Here is a 22,716-nt window from a genome sequence, read left to right as displayed (position 1 = left end):
AAAAAAAGGAAGAAGAAGAAGAAGAAGAAGAAGAAAAGAAAGAAAGAAAGAAAGAGAGAGAGAAGAAGAAGAAAGAAATTACTATCATTCACAAGAGCAACTCATTTCCAGGTTTAGCTAAAAACTCAGGAGTATTCTAACCTAGACCAACAATACAACTCCCAGTGAATCTTAAAGCAAAGTGAATTGGAGATTCTTCCTTTTTTTCTTAAGGGGAGGGAGACGATAATAAAACGGAGATTTCAATCAGGTAAATTTAAACCATACAGCAAAAGTAACACTATTTTATTGCAACGAGACAGACCAGGGAATAACACATCTAGATAACAGCACGCAAACAGTTATAATTCCTTACCAAGCAAAGCATGGCCCGAGTACTCTCAGAGTAAAAGGTTGTGCTTGCAACAAGATTGTTTGGATTTGGATCCTGAAAAAGAGCCTCAAACTTTGAAACCTTATACCAATGACATATATAAGTCAGGGTGCACAAGAAACAGTAACTTACGAGGCCAGGTGCAACCACTAAGTGAAAGCTGTTGAATAAGTTAGCCATCTCTGGAAGGGATAATGGTTTTACACCCCTAACCTGCACATTATATAGAAATACAGAATAAGGGATGTTTTATGACTTTATCCAGACAGAATTCAACCTAATTTTGGGGATGAATAAACAGATGCAGCCACATAACATAGCTGAACTGAAAATGGCAGTATCACCCAGAAAGTGGAAATCATGCAGTGTTAAGTCCTTTTTCACTGAAAAAAAATTACAGGTTTTGCCTCACCAACAAGCATATATCTCCATTACTGTCTGACAGACAGGATACTGCTATCATGAGGGGCTCATTTTGCATCTCGTCTGAAATTTATTGCAGTTGTCACTCTTGACAACAAAAATTCAATAATATAATAAATGACAACAAAGAATACATCATTGAACTTGGTTTCATAGTGCAATACAAATAATTCTGATACCCGCAACTAATAATTATTTTAAGATATCCTAATATATTACTAGCTATTGAATAATTTTTTATTGTGTTGAATATGCACAATACCAGTATACTCATATATTATGCATTAAAGAATGTGGCAGGTAGAGGAAGATGCTAGGAAAATTATGACAAGCTCATTTAGAGTAGTTGTTAGGCAAATTTAGGCATGAATTACCCCAAGCAGCTAAACCTTTATTAGTGCCAAAGTTATTGAATAATGTTGGGAGGATAGTTCTACAGTTTTCTTACAAACAAGGTTTTAAGTTTTAGTCGAACTGCCGAGAAAACTTGGTTTTGATATGGTCCAAGGCGAAACCAAGGGTAGAAACTGGTTTGGTACAAGTTTTGAACCTGTTACGACAGGATTTGCATGTTTCGACCAGTATTAACCGAAAAATGGTCAAACCGGTCAATATAAATAACATGTTTTGGTCGAAACCTGACATATTTCAACAGGGTTTGACTGAGCTCATTTTTCACAAGTTTCAACACTGCCAAGGGGGTTTCGGCAAGTTTTTGGTCAAATTACATGATTTCTAAGCATCTTGTTGCATTCTTCTACTCATTCAACCCTTTTAAAGCTTGGATTTGCGTGATGGAACAAGAAGGTAATGGGTTTTTTTCCCCAAATCTAATTTTGGAAGTAATAAAAAGAGATAGTAGTTTCGTTTCAATTTTTTTTATATGAGATTCTTAAATTATTTATTGGATTTTTTGGTTTTAAAAAAGGATTTTTGAGCACTGTTTTATTTATTTATTATTTTTTGTAAACAGGGGTAATATGTGATGGATGGACTTCAAATTAATATATGTTAAGACATCGAACTACGGCTTGAAATTTCTTAATTTTCGGAATTCTCAAAATTGATTGATGAAATTAAATAAATAAGAAAAATATTCTGTTTTGGTTTGAAAAATCAAGAAAAATAATGAAAGTACTGGAAATATGTTTTCAGCCGAAATTGATTAATAACAAGATGTTATGACAAAAAAATATAGTTTTAATCAGGCAAAAAATATGATTTAGCCCTGTTGTAGTTTAAGGAGCCTTATTTGATATCTGCATGTTAATAATTTTTGTGCTCCTATTGCAAGTGTACCAATAAGTGCATAAGGCTGATTGGAAAAGCGGGGGCATTGAAGCATGGGATACCCCTTTCGGCCAACAAGAAGAAGTCATATTGCGATTACTGTGGCAAACAAATTATTGGAGGTGGGGACACTAGACTAAAGTTGCATCTTGCTGGTGGTGATAGAAATGTCGTGGGCTGCCCAAACGTTCCAAGTAAGATAAAGAGGGCCATGGCAATGCTGATGAACGGCGGGATACAGAAAAAGCTGGACAGGAGGGCAGCCAGGGCAGTGTTTGAGGAAGCATGCCTAGAGAAAATCCCTGATTTAGGGGAGCAGGATTATGACAGTGATGAGCCACATTTGAATGGCATAGTGACACTGGCAAAGGCTGCAAAATTGAGGGGGCAAAGGAAGAACAAAGTTGCCTTCCAGATGGAGCATGACAGATTGATGCAGATGGCTAGGGGAGCTAGTTCATCCAGACAGGCTCCAACAGAGCCACAACCACAGGGGAGGAGAAGGCTGAGAATTAAAGAGCCAGATATTCCATTTAGGAAGAGCCATAGTGTTGAGGGCCCCACCCCCACCCTTAGTCCGTGACCCAGCTGTTGCGATCCTTGAGTATGATCTTGCCGTCTTTCCAAGACAGGACCGGAAATAGAAGAAGTTGAAACAGAAGTGGATTGATGTGAAGGGTAGAGTAGGGTTTGCTATCTCCAAGTGGTTTTGTACCATGACATTTCAATTCATGCCACTACAGGGACATATTAACAGAGCATGCTGGCCCAGGAGTGAAGGGGCCCACATCATATAAGTTGCACAATACCAACTTACCCTACCAAAAAAAGGAGCTGTAGGACTATATTAAGGGGTTGAAACCGACGTGGGAATCATATGGTGTGACTGTGATGTGTGATGGGAGGACCACATTCATAGAGTCAATTGATGCATCAAAGGAGAAGAATGATGCAAAATATACCTATGGGCTACCGAAGGAGGTGGTAAAGGATGTGGGAGTGGAGAATGTGGTACAAGTTGTCACAGATAATGGAAGCAACTTCAAGAAGGCCAGCAAAAAACTTATGAACAATACTAGGTATCGACTATCCTGGACTCCATGTGCAGCCGCAGCCCACTGCATTGATTTCATGCTAAAGGACATGGGGAATCTTAATTTTATGAAAGAGGTTATAGAGAGGAAAAGACAAGTGATCATGTTTGTCCACAATCACTGATATGCCCTATACATGTTGAGGAGCGAGTGTGGTGGGGACTTGGCGAGGCCAGGGCTGACACACTTCACCACGAACATAATCTCGCTTTGAAGAGATTTGAGACGAAGAAGGTTGGACTTAGGTCCATGTTTGTTTTAGAGGATTGGATCGAGTGGAAGGATTCTGCTTCTTGTGGAGGTCAGGTAGCTCAAACAACCATTTCTAGTGACAAGTTCAGGGATGACCTGAAGAGGGTCGTTATGATCTTGGAGTCAGTCATCAAAGTGTTGAGAATGGTGGACACACAGAAGAAGCCCACCTTACCACACTTGTGGGTAGCTATTGATTTGATGAAGAATTGGGTGTAGGAAGTATATAAACGGGGTACCACAAAAGTTCATTATCGTAATCAGAGATTGTTGGGGGAGGCAGCTTAAGCATCCACTACATATGGCTGGTGAGTTTTTCACCTTATTCACCCCAATTTAACTTGTTATTTAATTGCTTATTGACTAGTTTGCATTGTCTTCAGCATACTGTCAATCCCAAGTACCAAGTTTGCACTGTTTTCAGCATATTGTCTCAATCCAATACAAGCACAAACTTGGGATGAGTCAAGATCTGATAGATGCAGTGATGAAGGTGGCAGAGAAGCTTGGGCCAAATTCAAATGGACAGTCCATTTGCAATCAGGAGGTGAGACTAGTACTTTGTTTGGTACTTCATATGCAAGTATAAATTTGTAGTGATGCCAATACTAGTACCAAACATTGAAATGAATACAAACAAAATCCTACAAGGATGCCACTGGGAGTTTCGACTGGGCAGCGCTAATTTCTGGTTGAGAGAACACTGTTCAAGGCATTGCCAAGGCGACAACTAGGCATCCTGGTGGTTTTCCTGCGGCCTAGGGGACAATCACCTTGTTGCACTGCATGTCGCCTTGTGTTTTGACACTTGTTTATGCCAAATATCATTTAAGTAAATGAAATATTATTCATAAATAAGCAAATACCCCCTCTTTGAATCGAATAAAAATATTTTAAAAATCAAATTCCAAACGGATAAAAATTCAAAAAAATCAGATTTTGGTTATAGGGGCGATTTTCAACTTTTAAATGCTAGGGTTTTTCTCAATTATGAAAATTCTATAAATTCTATCATATTAAAACATTGCTAAAAACCAAAAGTCTGGTAGAATTTTGATATCCATAAAATTATTTTCATTCAGGCGATTTTAACAGTATTCGCACACTTCAAAATAAGTTTGACTGGAGCATAATTTTGCCATTACAACTCATTTAAGTAATCTTAGACTTGTTGGAAAGCTGGTTTTATGTTATAACTAATACAAAAAGTCTCATGTAAAAATAAAATTATTTGACCAGTCAAACTTATTATAGAACAAGAGCATTTCTCTAAATGTTGATTTTTTATAACTTAATATGACTTAATGTTAATTTCTTATGATTTAAGATGGCTAAATAATGATTTTTAATGACTTGATGTTGCTAAATCTTTTTTTTTTTAATATATATAAATATATACTCATGGATCCATGTAGCCGACCCCATTCAGTTGGGATAAGGCTAAGTTGTGTTGTTGTAAACAATGTTAGAAAATAGGGAAAATAAAAAATAACACTTGGTCGCCTTGTTCGCCTTAAGGTGGGCGCCTTCTCGCCTAAGCGCTTAGACAACCCTCCACCGCCTTAGTTCGCCTTGGAGCCATGACAACTATGCCAATCACCTTAGTTTTTTCATTCATATTTATGTATCATCGTTTACCATCACCTAACAATACTCTTTAATGGTCTTATGCAACTGAATAGTGGGTGTTATATGGAAGAGACTCAACCAACCTGATTAGGATAGAAATCAAAAGTTATCTCCCAAAAATGTTCCGCCTCCAGATGTGATCACAACTGGAGTATGTTGTCGCTTTGAAGCGTCCTGCTATCAACCATATTTGGATGGAGCGTAATCTCAGGAAATGGACCTCCAACTCCAGGCTTCTTCGTCAGATTTGGGATTCCATCTCCTTTGAAATTAAAGCCAAGCTCGCAATTGTTTCCTATACTTGTATTAAATCCTTAAGTATCAGGCATATTGTTGTATCATGCTCCCTCCGTCTCTTCTTCTAGCCTACCCCCCCTCTTGAGGGTCGGGGGTGTTTGGTTTTGCACTTCTTTTTCCCCAATCCTTAGGAGCTATTGTATTTTTTCTTCTCTATGGAAATGAAATTTTATCCACCCCCTCCCAAAAAAAAAAAAAAGAGGAATGAACAAATTAAAACAAATTTAGGAGTAGCTTTGATACATGAAGCCGCAAGAAGATTGTTTTAGGTGGCTTGGACATGTGGAACATAGGCTTCTAAATACTCCAGTACCGAGGGGTGATTTGATTCCGATTGAAAGGGTTAAAAGAGCCAAGGGTAGGCCCAAAATAACTGTAGGAGTGGTGAGGAAAGGCATCCATAGCTTAAGACTAATAACAAGTATGGCTTTGAATAAAGCTGATTGGAGGAAAAGGATACATGTAGCCCCGACGCCATTTGGATGGGACAAGGCTGAACTGAATTGAATCAAGAATAGAGCATGCTACGTTATACACTAGCAACCTATAGTCTGAAGCCAAGCCATCATTTTGAGTGCTTTTTCTTTTCCCCTTTTCCAATCTATTAATTCAAACGTGTAATCAAGCTTAAAGAGGCACTCTTAAAGTTTCAGGAAAAATTCCCCTTTTTACATACCGAAACGGCCATTTCTCTCTTTCAGACAAAAAAGACCAAATATTGGTGCCATTTCAATGAAATATTGCAGTTTTGGCCATGTCAAAATGGCCACCGAAATCAAAATTTAGAATCTTGGCACTTGTTGCTTTCTTTTGAGGTAGCCCAATTGATAGTTCTATAGCATTATGCAGATCAAAACCAGGTGGAGCATTGCAGAGACATGGAAATAAAATGTAGCATAAGAATCCTATATCAGCAATAAAAGGACATCAAGATGCCTTTACCACTTCCTGAAGCTTCAAAGGAGGGCCAGAAAGCGATCTCCATTGAGGGAAAAACTCTTCAGGAGCCAGAGAAATAGGCTGCAAAAATTTGCTCAAGACAGCTGGAAGGCGAATCTTCACGTTGACCTACAGAAAGCAAAAACAATGATATCTGGAATAATGAACACAATAAGTAATAATATCAACAATGCTGCGGTGTCAGGTTTAGAACTTTACCACAGTAGTTTCAAACTTGTATGCGAAATCGAGAACAGCCACATCCCTGCTTGGCCGAAGATTCACAACTTCAAGCGGACATTGCACCTAAGCAAGAAGAGGGGAGGAGGAAAAACAAGAGAAAAAATAAGATAACCACAAATAAGATAGCACAAAGATTTTAAAAATCCACAGGAAGTACAGGTGTACAATTTATAGTAGTCTACACCTGCGCCCTTGGAGGAATAGTTTCTGGTACTAATGAGAGCTCCATCTTCAAGTGGGTGGGTGGTAATATCAAAGCTTTGACAGAAACAAGGGGGGATGTACTCTTATTTCCCAAAAAAAGGACAAGACGTCCAAGGTGGGTTCGCCATTCTGCTTTTATTCCAATCTGAACAGGTAGTTCACAAACAAATCACCAAGTCTTGAATGAAAACAACCAAAACGTAATACAACAAATGCTAACTCATGGTAGTTTGAAAATATCTTACAGTTTTTCTAGATGTCTGACTAAATGAAATATCGGCAGAAATAAGAAGTACTAAATACTAATCCATTAAGATTATGTGGATAAAAGAAAAACAAAACACATCTATGACGGCAGACCTGAATGTAAGGATCCTCGTATAGCACACCGCTGTCCTTCAGGCACAAAGCATGAAACCTTTCAGCAATGTTTCCTATCGGCTGCAATCATATAAAACAGAGTAAACTGCTTGTTGACTGGTACAGCATGTAATCAGTTTGAAGTCGGAATAGTACATGTGAAGTTGGAAGTCGCAAAAATATAATAAAATCGCATGATCAAAAATGAAAAAGCAAAAACACTTCCAATTGGTGTTTCAAAAGACTGTTGAACCAAGATCAGACAGTTCGGACTGTCAACTGACAGGACAGGGCTGAAAAGTCTATCTAACCCCAGGGAAGGGAGGTGATTTGACTTGTTGACCATTTAACAGACCATCTGATCTAGATCTGTGAAACCTGACAGTAGTACTCGGCTGTAGACATCTTGAAGAAGGGGTTTAACACCAGGAACTCAAACATTGGTTCCAAACACCTAAACCACCAGCCCATGGTAGCTTCATGTAAAAAACTGTTGAATAGAAGAGAGGGGGGGGAGGAACCATTTTAACTATTAACATTCTTTTTCATAGCCAGAGAGCAAGCATAGAAATGAAAATTTTAAGTTTAGACACTTTTATTTTAAACTGGAAGTTTGAGCTGTTGCTGACAATAACCTGAAGATATCACTGACTGATGTATACAAGATTTCTATTTTAGACCAAGACAATTTTTTATACCTAATATTACGGCCTACAAATACGTTTAAGTGCACACTAAGGTCTATGTCAAACAGTATCTAGGATGGGGATCCATCCACTTTAGTGCAAATCAAGAGATTTAGATCAAGATCATGCTTCAAACGACTGCAGTGTTATCAAATCTAGTCCAAGAAAGAGTAAAAATAAAAAACTCTAAATATGGTCAATGTGAGAGATAGTGGGAGGAAAATTCAAAACCCTAATCCCCAGCAAAAGTAAACTTCCAATAAGTTGGATGTACCTAAGAAGGCAACAACAACCAACCATAAATATGGCATTAGATGTGTCAAGTCAGTGGTACTCAACAGGATAGGGAGTACAATGAGTGCATTCAGATGTTAAAACAATTTCATTTTCACTTAAATCCAAAGGAGATAACAACCAGTCGCAGGTGTATTTTGTTGTGAAGGTGAATCAGTATGAGAAGAGGAGACAGAAGAAGAAAGAGAAAGGAGTAGGAAGAGAAGAGATGGAAGAAATTAGGTTTCGAGAGAAACAGAGAGGCGGGTGATTGACTCCTAGACAAGTATATATCCCTATGAGACCATAATACATGAAATTACTTTCATACCCTTACAACAAGTATTCCAACACTCCCTCAAGATGGGGAATAGATATCATACATGCCCAGCTTGCACAAGAGGTTATATAACATTGGAGAATTGATTCCGTTGGTTAATACAGCATCCAACTGATCACCTGTGGACACAGAGGATATACAAATACATCCAGAGTCAATTTTTCCTTTATGAAATGACAATCAACCTCTATGTTTTGTACGATCATGTTGTACCGGATTGCTGATAGCTATCTTGTTGTCAGTTGTCAGTTGTCAGTATAGTCTCATGGATTTATTGATATGCAAGCCCAATTATTGAATCAATTGCTTTAACCAAAGGAGTCCACGCATTCCATATGAAATGTCTCTGCACTTGATCTGACAACAACAGATTGTTTCTTGCTTCTCCAAGTAACCATATATTCACCTACAAAGGTACATTACCCCGATGTTGACCTCCTATCAGTTACAGTTATAGAACCAGCCCAATCAGCATCAATGTAGGCCTCATTTCTCAAGCGGTTATGTTAAGTATACAACAATCTCTTTCCTAGACCAGACTTCAAGTACCTATGAATTCGATATACATCTTCAATTATTCCACATGGCCAGTTCTAGGAGCATACATAAATGGCTTACTCCAACAACATATGCTATATCAGGATGAAGGAGAGAAAGATGGATGAACTTTCCTGCAAATCTCTGATAGCTAGTGCATCAAAGGATGGCCACTATCTTCACCTAGTTTATGATTTGGGTCAATGGGCGAGTCCACAAAACATTCCTCTTTTCAAGAGACCCTACACATACTTCCTCTGACAAATGTGACCTCCCGTTTTTTATCTTAGACACTTCAATTCCAAGAAATACTTTAAGGCACCAAGATCCTTAATCTCAAACTGTTGAGCTAAATGAGCCTTGAGCCTCTCTAACTTCCTTTCGGTCATTTCCAATTCCTACAATGCCATCCACATAAACAATTCAAGTTGTAATTCCACCGTGAGGGGGAGGGTTTGTGTTAAGTCAAGAGTGGTGGTCTATGCTAAACCATAGTTTATGTCAAGTTGTGTTGAGTCATTGTTATTTACTTTAGTTAGTCTTTGGTTGTAGTTTGACTTTCAATAGGACTCTTAACACATTATAAGAAATGGACCTAGGCCACGACAGATATTTTTCTGAATCCTATTGTGGCTCTAGGGAAAAGGCGTGCTTGGTCCAAAGGTAAGGTAAGAATGTTGTGACCTGGTGGTCAAGCGGTCGAAACAGCCTCTCGACATTCTCAGGGTAAGGCTGCATAGCTCTTGCCCCTCGGACCTTGCACATGCGGGAGCCTCGTGCACCGGGTACACCCTTTTTTTCCCTATTGTGGCTCTAGGATTTCCCTCTTTCTTCTTCTTCTCCTTTCCTCTTGCAGGTATTACAGTTTCTTGTATGGTTACAGGATTAGCACAAGACCTTTTTCCTTTCCTAACAGCATTAGGAAGATCTTACTCTGGAAGATAAGATGGGATGTTATCTGAATCAAGGGACTGACGTTCAGGATGAGGATCCGAGGAGGGTTGTTAGCAGGACTTTTTCTTTTCTTATATACAAAATCAACTCCTCCCCCTTTTTCTCACTTTTGTTGACAATTCTTCTCAGCCACATCTCATGGTATTCAAGCTCTGAAACCTTGTTGAAGCTTCCATATTAAAAGATTAAGCTCATAGGTGGATACAAATTCCATGTATATTAGCCAACTCCAAGGTCTTGGTTTACCGATATGGGACTATTCACCATACTCCCCCTCACATGTTGCCCCTCTTTTTGGGTGGCCAATAACATGGCAATTACTGTTAGAGAGGACTGAGTGATGGTGCTCTGATACCAAGTTACTGGTGTATTCTGTTATGAAGGTGAATCGTAGTCTTGTAGTCGGCCCGGAATGCCTTCTGTAGTCTTTCACTTCGTTCCTTCTTCCTTCATTTTCTTTTAGTTGCGGTAGCTTCCGCGCAAGCAAGATACGGCAAAGCCAACAAGCGAGAAAACGGAAGCCCTGATCTAAGACCACCCTATAGATTTCTTTGCTCCTTCCCGGCCCGGAAGTTCGCTTTTGGCGACTAGTTTCTACAGCTAGCGCTTGGACTTGGAAGCGGACTCCGCCCGTCTTGAATCAATCAATGAATGAATGAAAAGGAACCTCCATGCGAGGACAGGTTGGTTCGAGGACCCGTTGGTCAAAGAAAAGGGGAGGTCCTGATTCCGGGACGGAGCCATATGACACGAGAGTGTCACGTACGGTTCCTTTGAGAAGGGTGTGATACCACCACCTATCAGGCCCGATTCCATTCATACCCTTGCACAAGTCCAACCCACCCACCCTTGGAAGAGAATCAGAGATCACTCATCAAGTTTGTTTTCAGTATGACCCTCCTATGAAGATCTAATACCTAAAAATAGCTGAGAATTCATCTTTGAATGACTCTTGGGGCAGAACAATCCTACCCAGGGTGAAGCTTTTGCCTTCATGATTGTTCTCCATAGGACTCTCGCTCAAAGGAGAGGGAAATCTTCCTAGTATCTGCTGGATTTCATTTGCTCATGTAGCACAAAAAATGTAGATGTCTCAAGTAACGTGAGACCAGGACAAGTCCCTGCTTAGCTTAACAGCCAGCTACATTATTTGCTGATTTCCACTTGCAATGGAATGAGGTATTCGAGTGCGTCAGACGCAAGGAAGCAGATGTGTCTTGACTCTTGAGTCCTCTACAAAGATGAGATCATGAGCTCCAATAGATCATATCTGAGAAGGAAACTGAGATCTATCCAAAAGATATGTAAAAGAATGGTATCTAATTGACTGGTCCCTCGAACTGCAGAGAATTGCACAAATGCAGTTTAGAGATGATATTGAACTCATGGAAGGATATGTGAAAACTACAAATGCTGTAGATGGTCTGTTTTTTAGCAGCAACTCAAGCTTCTTACGTTCATACATTGGAAAAGCCGCTTTCCTTTGCATACTTGCGTACTTTATATCAAATATAATTAATCCATCTCTAGGATGGATATCTTGTCCTTCCTGTGCCTAAAACTAACACATCACATAAAAATATTAAAAATCCGACAACTAAGCAGCTTTCTGAAACTTTCAGTCCAACCTAACCTCAAAAGAAATTTCTCATCATTTCACAAATGGGGGGGATATGTTCCATTGGTCGTGGCACATTTTTCAAAAAGAAAAGAGTGACCGAGTCCCTGGAACACATCCATGATTTGAATCAGTAATTATTTGATTTATTTCCCATCTCCTAAGGTAGTATCGTTTCAGGCAATTGATCTGTGAAGACAGCATTGATAGGGAATATTTAAGTATAGTTTCTTCTCTTCATAATTTTTTTTTTTACTCTTGAAAGAAACAACCCCACTCCTCAAAAAGAAGGGGCCTTCTAGTTCGAGTTACCAAGCATATCAACTAAAAGCAAAACAAAGCTACATAAAGAGATGAAGTAAGAAAACAGCAAGTAGTACCTGAACTGAACTTGACTGTATTCCAACCGGAGCTAGTGCTAGGGCATCAGCTGCACTTGTTGCACCCTCTAATCCAGGGACAACATTTTGCTGAGCTGAGACAGAAGCTCCAGGAGGACCCTCACTAGCAAGTGGACCCAAAAGATCACCAAGGAGATCTGCTGAAGGTGTACCAGGTTGGGGATCTACTACGCTCAAAGTCCCGTTTGCATGGGTCAACTCTTGGTCTGCTGCATTAGCATCCTGCAAGATAATCACGTCACATTAATCCTACTTGAAACTACTGCTTATGATATGTCCAATGCAGTGAAACAAAGGGAGTGAGATCTTACTGCATTACTGCTGATGCTAGGCATTTTGACAAGGCTAAGCTGTCCAACAGGTAGAGATCCATTAGCAGGACGTTGATCAGTTACAACCAAGGCATTTGAAGTCTGCTGTTGGGTTCGCAACTTGATGGCACTTTGCTCCGCAGTATCAACTTCAGTATCTTCAGCCTTTTTGAGTAATGCAGACTAGTTGTCACAAAAATTAAAATAATAAGTATCAGTTGTCTTATCATATACAATATAGATGACAATTTTTTTTTATAGAGGAATGCAGCTGAACAAATGTTTGCCATGAAAGTTGGACCCTCGTCATTGTTCATGATTCATCATCATCTTCATGACAAGTTTTTTTTTTTTAAGTGCACAAACTCATGTACCTGCCGCTCTGGGAACTTTGGCATTTCAGCCAGTATATCCATTAAAGCTGCACCTTTCCTGCTTAATGCAAAATATTCAACAGCTCGCTGCTGTATCTCTGCGTCAATGCAACTCTCGTACCTAAATGAATGCATAAAGTGAGTTAGGTCTCACCATTAAAGTAAGAAAATTCCACTTTAACTAAGTGAATAAAAAGTTTAAATCTCACTTGTTGAAGATTGCCCAAATATGATCTTGCAATTCTGGATCCGGGGGTTGAGTGTGCATCAAGATCTTAGCATATGTTGAAAGAAGAATAGGAACAGTAGCAGCCCTGAGAAACAAGCCATTTCTAGGATTAAGGAATGGGTGAACACAACATATTATCTGAGTATATTCGAGTGCAAGGGAACAGATCCAAAGGTTAAGTTGACTTACGATACAGTAGGAAACTTCTCCTGTATAATGCTGAAGATTTCCTTCGGACTACACCCAGGTCTTCTCGCCAAAAGATGGCCGTACTCTCCAAGGAGATAAGCACTAACCTGTCACATTAATTCCAATTTGATGAACAAGAGTTTTATTTCCCTCCCCCACACCCCTTGTTCTTTCCAAGGAGGATTTGTTGTTATTGTCTGTCAATTCATCAAACGGATATTTAGCAAATAAAATTCTTAGCAATTTGAGGCACAGTAATACATACTCTAACAAAGAACAATTAGGAGAAACAGCGTTATTGAATACAAAACGTTATTGCCTAGGAAATTATCCAAAACAAAAAGATTGGCAAATGGAATCCCTTTTAAGTTGTTTGGTAGGTCAAAGGGAGGTATAAGAGAACTCTCCACTTCCCTTTGCACCAAAGATATCACTTCTAGTTGTATTAGCTGCAGATCACAAAATCTGCAAATTACATTTCGCAGACAAGGTTGGTGTGATTACGATGTAATGGTTTTACACAAAATCTCAGCATTCCACCAAGAGCACTAGTAGATGGCTTCATCAACTACTACTCCCATTACTTAAATTATGACAATCTTCCTCACATTCCTCTTTCATTAAGTTATTCATCGTGAATCATGAAAATCACATGTAAAAAGAAGGAATTGTGTCGTAGAAGTAAGAGTGTAAAAACCAAAATAGGGAAACGGAAGAAAAGACTAGTGAGAAAATTCAGGCCCCATAGGTAAAAGACTTGGACAACCATGAGAGAGTTGGCAATCACAGGTTGAAAATTAAAGTGCAGCATGGGCAACAACCAAAACAGACTGACCTAACTTATTTTTGGATGGCCTATTCTCGGATTAAGGCTACAGCCTACAGGCAATTAATCAGCTCTAGATGATGAACATAGGATTTGAAATATAATTCTAACCAACAAAAGGAATCAGGACATAATTAAGCAATTTAGAATTATGCTGTACCTCAGGCAGAAACAGTTATTCTGTTCTAGAAGTCTGACTAGAGATGTGTCCAACCCAGCTATATGTTACATTTTTCGCTAAACAAGTTTCAAATCCCATTTCACCTTTTCAGCACCAGCATTATGGATCCAAGTAGCAGTTTAAGCAACCATAAGTCATTGCCAGATGTAATAAAAAAAAAATGCATGCATTTTTGCTTATATGATTTATAATGGAGGACAGGGTCACAGAAGGATCTGAGTTGGGGGTGCTGGTGGGTCTTTCTCAGTGGCAGCAAAGATTTTTTGACTAGATAGCTGAATAATGAAGAGGAGTTGAGCTGCTGGAAGTCAGAAATAGTCTGGAAAACTAAGACACCACCAGAGTGACGACCCCTGCAGGAGTTCTGGCTAGGATAAATTCAGGAATAAAGGATGGCATTTAGCTAACAGGTGCCACTCTGCTCGTGGGGAGGAATCTGCGATACATCTTTTTTTGAATTGTCCTTCGGTGGATATAAATGGACTTGTTTCCCATTCTGTTTTGAGTATTTATCATAGGGCATAGTGGTATTGATAAGTTATTATGGGAAAATGCAGGTTCCATGTGCTATTGTGAGGGAGTTATCGAGGGAAACAAAAAGTAGGTTAACTGGAGACTGCCCCAGCGTTCACCCTAGAAATTGTGCCAATATAGATTGGACAATGGCAACAGAAGAGTTTATCGGGGTAGATGGGAATTCTTTTGATTCCAATCGGTTCTACATTTCTATGTGCTATATGATTGTATGCAAATTTTCCCTACTTTTGTATCAAGTAAGGGCCATGAATATCAAGAATATGGTGTGGATATTCTTTTTGGGTTTTGAGGGTTCAACTTTCAGTTCCATTGTACAACATACAACAACAACTCAGCCTAATCACAATTGAATAGGGTCGGCTACACAGATCCGCACAATGGAAAAATAAGATAGTAATAGTAAGAGAAAAGGAATACAACAACAACTCAGTAAAACCCACCTAAATGGGGTCAGCTACATGGATCTTAGCTCTCCAATCAGCTCTATTCGAGGTCATACTTGGGACAAGACCAAAACTATGCATGTCTTTCCTCACTACTTCTCCTATGGTTATTTTGGGCATGTCTCTTGCTCTTTTAGATCCTTCAATCTGAGTTAGATCACTCCTTATTACTGGTGCATCCCAAGGCCTCTATTGAATATAGCCATGCCACTTCAAACGAATTTCTTGGAACTTATTTGAATCGGGACAACTCCCAGTTAGTTCTAATATGGTCATTCCTTTTATCCTTCCTAATTTTACCGCACATCCATCTCAACATCCTCATCTATGCTACACATCATAGTTGTCACGGCGCCAAGGCGAACCAAGGCGGTGGAGGGTTGTCTAAGCACTTAGGCGAGAAGGCGCACGCCTTGAGGCGAACAAGGCAACCAATTGTTATTTTTTATTTTTCCTATTTTCTAACATTATTTAGTAAGCTATATATACCTTGTATCATAAAAAATCAAGATTAAGCAACATCAAATCATTAAAAATCAACATTTAGCCATATTAAATCATAAAAAATTAACATTAAGTCATATTAAGTTATAAAAAAAATCAAAATTTCGAGAAATGCTCTGGTTCTATAATAAGTTTGACTGGTCAAATGATATTATTTTTACATGAGACTTTTTGTATCAGTTATAATATAAAATCAGCTTTCCAGCAAGTCTAAGATTACTTAAATCTGAGTTGTAATGACAAAGTTATGCTCCGGTCAAACTTATTTTTAAGTGCACGAATGCTGTTAAAATCACCTGAATGAAAATAATTTTATGGATATCAAAACAAAAAATTATTTTACCGGACTTTTGGTTTTTAGCAATGTTTTAATATGATAGAATTTATAAAATTTTCATAATTGAGAAAAACTCCAGCATTTAAAAGTTGAAAATCGCCCCTATAACCAAAATCCTGTTTTTCTTCTTGGACTAGGGAGTTGATTTTTTATCCTTTTGGTATTTGATTTTTATACTATTTTTATTGGATTCAAATAGGGGGGTATTTTCTTATTTATGAATAATATCTTAAGTAAATGAAATAAAAAATATAAAAAGCATTTACTTAAATGAAATTTGGCATAAATAAGTGTCAAAACACAAGGCAGCATGCAGTGCAATAAGGCGACTGTCGCCTAGGCCCCAGGCAAACCGCTTGGATGCCTAGGCGTCGCCTAGACAACTATGCTACACATAGCTTATTTATATGGCTTCTTAACTGCCCAACATTCCCCCCCAATACATCATAGCCAGTCGGACAATTGTCCTGTAGAATTTTCTTTTAAGCTTTAAAGGAATATGTCGATCACACAATACTCCAAAGTCCAAACGCACGTCTCCACTTCATACATCCCACTTTAATTCTCTGTGAAACATCATCATCTATATCACCTTATTTATTTATAGTTAACCCCAAATATCTCCTCAATTTTCACCATATTGTTATCAATGTTAGTGTAACTAAAGTAAGACACCATATGCTCTATTTTCGTTCTACTTATCTTAAGAGCTCTTGATTCCAAGGTTGATCTCCATAATTTTGACTTAAAATTAATCCCCACTTTTGTCTCATCCACCAAAACAATATCATCAACAAAGAGCATAGATCATGGAACCTCGCCTTGAATATTCCTGTTTAAATCATCCTTGACAAGCACAAACAAATAAGGGCTTAATGAAAATCCTTGATGAAGCCCAAATGCCCAATTGTAATTGAGAATTCACTACCTTGACCTCCCACGGTTCTCACTCTAGTACACGCTAGATTAACTCTTTAGGGACTTTGTCATAAGTTTTTTCTAGGTTAACAAAGACCACATGGAGATCTTCTTGCAAACTCTAATTCTTTCCACGAGCATCCTGAGTAAGTAAATAGCTTTTGTTGTGGATTTAACTGGCATAAAACGAAATTGGTTCTCCAAGATAGTAGTTTCTCTTCTCAGGTGTGCTTCAATAACCTTATCCCACAATTTCATGATAACTTATTAGTTGTATGCCTCTATAGTTATTACAGCTCTATAATACCTTTATTTTTGTAGTTCTTCTCCTCCAACCATTTGACATTTTTCTTGTGCTCATAATCATGTTAAAATGATTGGTTAACCAAGATACTCCACATAATCCTAAGCTTTTCCACACTTCTATTGGGACCTCATCAGGGCCTAGTATCTTGCTTATTTTCATCTTATTCTTAAGGATTCTTTAACTTTAGCTACTCCAACCTTTCGTAAATATCTATGGCATGCGGTCTCTTGATGAATAAGCAATATTCCAGACCATTCCCTACTCAAATTGTCTCCATTTAGTAGGTAAAAAAATATTCATCCCATCTTTTCATAATGTCCTCATCCCTTTCTAGCACTCTACCATCACCACTTTTAATACATCTACCATGATTGAAATCTCCACTCTTCCTCTCTCTCTCATTTTAGTTATCTTATAGATAGCTTTTTTCCCCTTCCTTTGTGTTCAGATTATTATAAATGTCATCATACTTCTTCGCTCTTGCTATTCCCAAAATCTTCTTTGCTTCGTTTCTGGCAACATTATAACTTTTTTTTTTTTATCTTCTATCTCTTTAGTCATTTGCCATATCTTAAAACTAGCTTTCTCAATCTTAATGGCTGCTTGGACCTGATCATCCCACCACCAAGTCTCCCTAGGGGCATTGATGAATACCTTCGCTTCCCTTTAAACTTATTTTGCAACCTTCTTAATACAGGTCATCATCTCGTTCCACATCATATCGGTGTCTCCCTCAGAGTCACACTTTCCTTGTTTGACCACTTTATCAATAAACACATCCAAGGCAACTCCTTTTAATCTCCACCGCCTTATCTTAGGCAAAATAGGACCCTCTATCTTATGTTTCTATGAACTGAGGCAGAAACGTAAGATAGAATTACCTATTTTCCATTTTGTTGTTGCTGGTCCAAAAAAAATAAAGAAAAAGACCACCATATGCAAAAAAAGAAACAGTAAACAAGACAAACAGATATTGCTCATGCTAACAAATCATCAGAAAGTATATGTTGATAAGCTCAAAATGTTGATAAGCTCAAAATGCCTTTTGCATGTGTATCTAGCACTCACCAAGTCCATAGGATACAACTCCCATCACCTAGGAAACCAAATAGCATAGATTTGGATAAAAGAGAAGACGTGTACTTCTCACCTAAGTCCTTTGAGAGACTTACTCAATGGCAATGACACTTTTCCTCATTTATGATTAATGCCAATGATCAATTCCAAATCAAGAATTTATCGAGATCTCCATCTCATCCTAAGATTAAGGTATTTTCTTGTAAAGCAGCTCATTCACCATATACAGTGTTTGCCCCTGCCATATGCCATGCACCAGAATCAGTGGTTCATTGTTTACTCATTGTCGGGTATCGTTACGGATTCCAAAGCACTTCGGAGTTGACCATTTTCTCATGTAGTAACTCTTTGGGAAGAGGGAAAGGTTCATATGAAGAATGGAGATGCACAATTACTTCTGTATATGAAGCACAAGACATTTTTCATCCCTCAATGGTCACAGTCTCATAGATATAATCAACATCAAGGTTGCTATGTCCAAAATATTTTGTGACATAATCAATTGTCCATATTGTGGAAGGATGGTACAATTCTTCTCAATTGACCCCATTTATTACCCAGTGAAGATCGCGCAGCTTACATTTTCACCAAAACTATATTTTGATAGATGTTCTAGAAAACTAGAATAGCGGTAAGAGGGAGTTTCACATATGAGTAGGGGACGGCATAGTTTTGCATATTCTGGCAATTGGTAGGATACTCCATTAGAGAAAAGTCAATGCACTACTTCAGGAACTAATGTATAGGATTATTAGAATACAAAATTTGGGTTGGATAAAATTCTGTAAGGTGTCTTTGGACATTCAGTCCAAAGCAAGGTTCTAAATCTTGATTCGGTACGACTTAGATTCAGTAAACTACAGAAATTTTCGGCAAAACAATGTATTTTTTGGCAGACTGTTTCAGTGGGCAAACGGTCATATTAGGCCCCGATACTTCAGGGAAACCTTGTTTTAGCCTATATTGAGTAAACATTCACATTGCAAGAAAAGTCACACAAAGTGGTGTTTTGGATTTGCACCCTTGGTTGGCAATATACATTGAAACCAATTGTATACCTTATGTAATATTTGCCTATTCTACACATTATTTTAGTACTAGAAGACAGAATATGCAAGTAAAACTAGTAAATTATGCAACATGAATGAAGAAACATAATATTGATTAGTATTTATGAAATAGTAAACTACAAAGTACAATTAACAACTTAACATTGACACCCAAACAAAGGAGGTGTTTTCTCCTTCTCCAAGGTAAAATAGAGAGTTTTTGGTCGAATTCAAGTTTTTAAACAAGGATCTTTGTAGACAAAACAGGCCAAAATTTTGACTGCATACCAATTTTTCATATAGAAATCTCTGATCAACGATATGAGATTTCTTTGTAGACGAAATAGGATATGCACTGTTGCTAACCAAAATACAAAAATATCAGGGAAAAGAAGTGATAGATACAATCTACACACCTTCACCATTGTCTCATGTAGAGCAGGCTTGTCCATATATTCTTTGGCCTTTGCTGCTGCGTAAGGCTGAAAATAGCAAGTATCAGGCATAAATATTTCTTTTCTTTTCGAAAAGGTCAGGCATTTACATATGAAAATTATAATCCTCAAAGGAATGGGGAAAGATCAAATAAAGAAATCAAGACACCTGTAGATCTTCATTATTTGTAACAAACTGCACAACACGAAACCATATGTCATCACTGACAAAATCCCCTGCCTTATCAATCAACTGAATTATCACATCAACATACCTGTATAAAGAACAAAAAATAGGATCCTGTCAATTCAGTTTAGACAATAACTTGCATTGGAGTGACATGCGCATTATAATCACTAAATAAGAACTAATGAAAGAAAATATTGTAGTCGTCAAGGCATGTCGCATAGGCATCCAGGCGCCCTTTTCCGGAAGGGTACATTGGTCGCCTAGGTGCCTAGGTCACCTAGACGCTGTGACAATTATGAGAGGTAATCTAAATGATAAAATAAATAAATAAATAATAATGAACTGAAGTTCTAGAAGACGCATCAAACTCCAGAAGAGCATTATTTCCAGTTTTTACAAATAAAACATTGAAAGTCTCCCACGACACTATTTTAAGACCCTCACGATGTCACTACACTCCCTCCCATGGAAACTCATTCTCTTGGAACTCTTGTGCATACATTTCCACTTCCCAAACTTAAGTTCTTAAATGGAGAGGCCCAACTGTCATATGAATGATGCAGATTAATTACCAAAATATGCTTGTTTTATTAGGAATAAGCCTAGGGTTGTGTTCCATACATGTTGGGCCTTTGATCCCATGTGTTTTGAGTGTAATAGACCACTTTTATGGGTTTAAACGGGGGGCTCTAAGATTGCGTACGGGATTTCTAGTTAGTTTCCATTTTCATTAGTTTCCTTTTTTAGTTGGGTTTGATTTGAGTTATATTTGTTTCCTTAGGAGTCAAGTTATCAATTGAGTCAAGTCATTAGTAGTTAGTTTCCTTTTTCAACTAGTTTCTAATTTCAGTGTTTAGTAACTATTGTATTAGGAGAATATTTGGTTTCCTTTTTGAGGAACCTTCTATGTTGTAATTCCCTCCCCCATCACTATTATAAATAAAGAGAAGGCTCATCAGTAGCCCACGATTTTATGAATGAATAAAAAGCTATGTTGTTGTTTGCTCCTATGAGCGTGCTTTGTGTGTGATCAAAGTGGTGGTCTTGTGTTTGATCAAGGCTAAAGGAATTGGTGTTTGATCCAATTGACTCTTTGCAGTGCAAAGCCCAAGAGGTTCCTTTCAAGTGTTCTTTTTCTTCTTCAAGTATTTCTTCTTTTTCAAGGTTGTTTTCAAGCGCTTTACTATTGATCATCAAATCAGGTATTAACCAGCACCGCCCAAAATTCTTTTCAGTTTCACAATCGGTTCCCTGTTCCTGTAGCATTTACAACCATCAGTTTTGGCTGAAATTCTGGTTAGACCTCCCTCTTTATTAAGGTGAAACTCGACCCAGATTTGGGGCTGTCCTGATCAGCCATTTTTGAGATATTTAAAATTTCTGATTTTTGTCCTGTAGTGAAGATAGGAGTTTCTGTTCTTTTCTGTTTCTGTGGATATAATTCTGATTTATGATCTGCTAGAACCCTATTCCTACATCTGAGTTAAGCTTTCATCTGGTTTATAGTCTGAACTCATAACCTCCAGCTTCTGGTTTCGAAATTCTGATTTACAAAAATCTGTTTCTTCCTTAATTCTGATCTGTTGTTTTACTGTCCTACCTTGGCTATTCTTGGTTGTTCTTTGCTTAAAAATTCCTGCAGTTGAGACTTGGTTAGACTCCCTATCCTAGTCCACATTAATGAAGTAATCAATGGTCCCAGAGTTGGTTGATGTGGGATTATTGATTATTCCAAACACAGAAACACTCCCATCACGTGATGCGCCTCTTTTAAGTGGCAGCTGTTAAGAGTTTATGTAATAAGAGTAGTTTGGGCGCTAGCTTAGTATCATGATGTCTTATGTTGTAATTTTTCCTTTTTGCCTTTCACCTCCCTAGGGAGGTTTATGTATTTCTTCCTCATGATTAGTGAATCAAATAGGGGAAAGGAATTTTACTCTCCGACATTAGTGAATCAAATAGTGACACTGAAAAATATGTATTAATTATAACCTATGTACTGTAATATTCGGATACATCTGTTGTCTGGAGACACCATCAGTTACATAAAGAACCTATCCTCACCATGATAGATCAGGGGCAAACTTTTCCGCAAGAATAGCAGCTTTAAGAGCCAGTTCTTCACGCATTACAAAGTCTGCAGCACTGAGATACTGAAAGAGATGAAGATATCAGGGAGATGCTTGTTTCAATTTTCAGAAAATAACTTCTCTAAGAAAGTAGGATGTGTAAATAATGAAGCAGCCAGCAGTGTTCCACTCAAATGCTAAAATCAGGAAAAGCTATTAGTTTTTCTTTAACACTCACCTGCAACAACTCTTCAACTATGTCCTTTGCATTTGTGACATCACACATGCCATAAAGTAAATCAAGAGCACGTCTTCGAATACTGCAAAAAAAAATTTCTCACAATTACTAGGGGTCCTTTTCTGCTAGATAGGAAGGGATTAACAGGAGACCTTCACATATAAAGAGAAATAGAAAGTCTAGAAGTGCAAAGTTCTGTGACAGTTCAACAGTTAATCGCTACTGTCATGCAAGTAAATTAGAAATGGCCAGAACAAACAAGTATGCCCACAAATATAGGAACAGACCAGCTTCCCTCCATGGAACTTGTGCCCTTGGAAACAAGAAAAAGGCTGCCCTTTTTTTCTTTCTTTTTTTTTTTTGTTTGGGGGGGGGGGCGATGGCTAGGCATCCAGGCACGCCTTGGTTTTGCCTTGCATCTAGGCCCCCTCCAACGCCTTGGGTCGCCAAGACACCGTGACAAATATGAAGGGGATATTATATTAAGGATGTGATCCAACGATAACAACAGCAAGGAGCACCCCCAAGGGGAGCCTGAGATTAGGTTTTTATTGGATTTTTTCTTTTTGAGGGGGGGGGGGGGGGGGGGG

The 22,716-nt window shown here is 38.3% G+C and overlaps 1 protein-coding gene across 1 annotated transcript in view; it reads right to left on the bottom strand.

The window, feature by feature from the left end:
- Positions 1-22,716, bottom strand: part of LOC122088895 (AP-2 complex subunit alpha-1-like) — a 51,783-nt gene that overhangs the window by 1,026 nt on the left and 28,041 nt on the right. Inside the window, exons 11-25 of the mRNA XM_042658257.1 lie at positions 22,127-22,208; positions 21,884-21,972; positions 19,799-19,904; positions 19,612-19,677; positions 13,017-13,123; positions 12,808-12,912; positions 12,599-12,719; positions 12,225-12,407; positions 11,893-12,135; positions 7,105-7,185; positions 6,725-6,889; positions 6,517-6,603; positions 6,301-6,426; positions 506-586; positions 356-427 (exon numbers count right to left, since the gene is read on the bottom strand). Coding sequence (XP_042514191.1) covers positions 356-427; positions 506-586; positions 6,301-6,426; positions 6,517-6,603; positions 6,725-6,889; positions 7,105-7,185; positions 11,893-12,135; positions 12,225-12,407; positions 12,599-12,719; positions 12,808-12,912; positions 13,017-13,123; positions 19,612-19,677; positions 19,799-19,904; positions 21,884-21,972; positions 22,127-22,208 — 1,714 coding nt within the window. The remainder of the gene's footprint in view (positions 1-355; positions 428-505; positions 587-6,300; positions 6,427-6,516; positions 6,604-6,724; positions 6,890-7,104; positions 7,186-11,892; positions 12,136-12,224; positions 12,408-12,598; positions 12,720-12,807; positions 12,913-13,016; positions 13,124-19,611; positions 19,678-19,798; positions 19,905-21,883; positions 21,973-22,126; positions 22,209-22,716) is intronic.

This window comes from Macadamia integrifolia, chromosome 9, assembly GCF_013358625.1.
Source record: "Macadamia integrifolia cultivar HAES 741 chromosome 9, SCU_Mint_v3, whole genome shotgun sequence".
Lineage (NCBI taxonomy): Eukaryota > Viridiplantae > Streptophyta > Magnoliopsida > Proteales > Proteaceae > Macadamia > Macadamia integrifolia.
The sequence above is the reverse complement of the archived record's forward strand: the minus strand, read 5'-3'. Positions and strand labels throughout refer to the sequence as shown.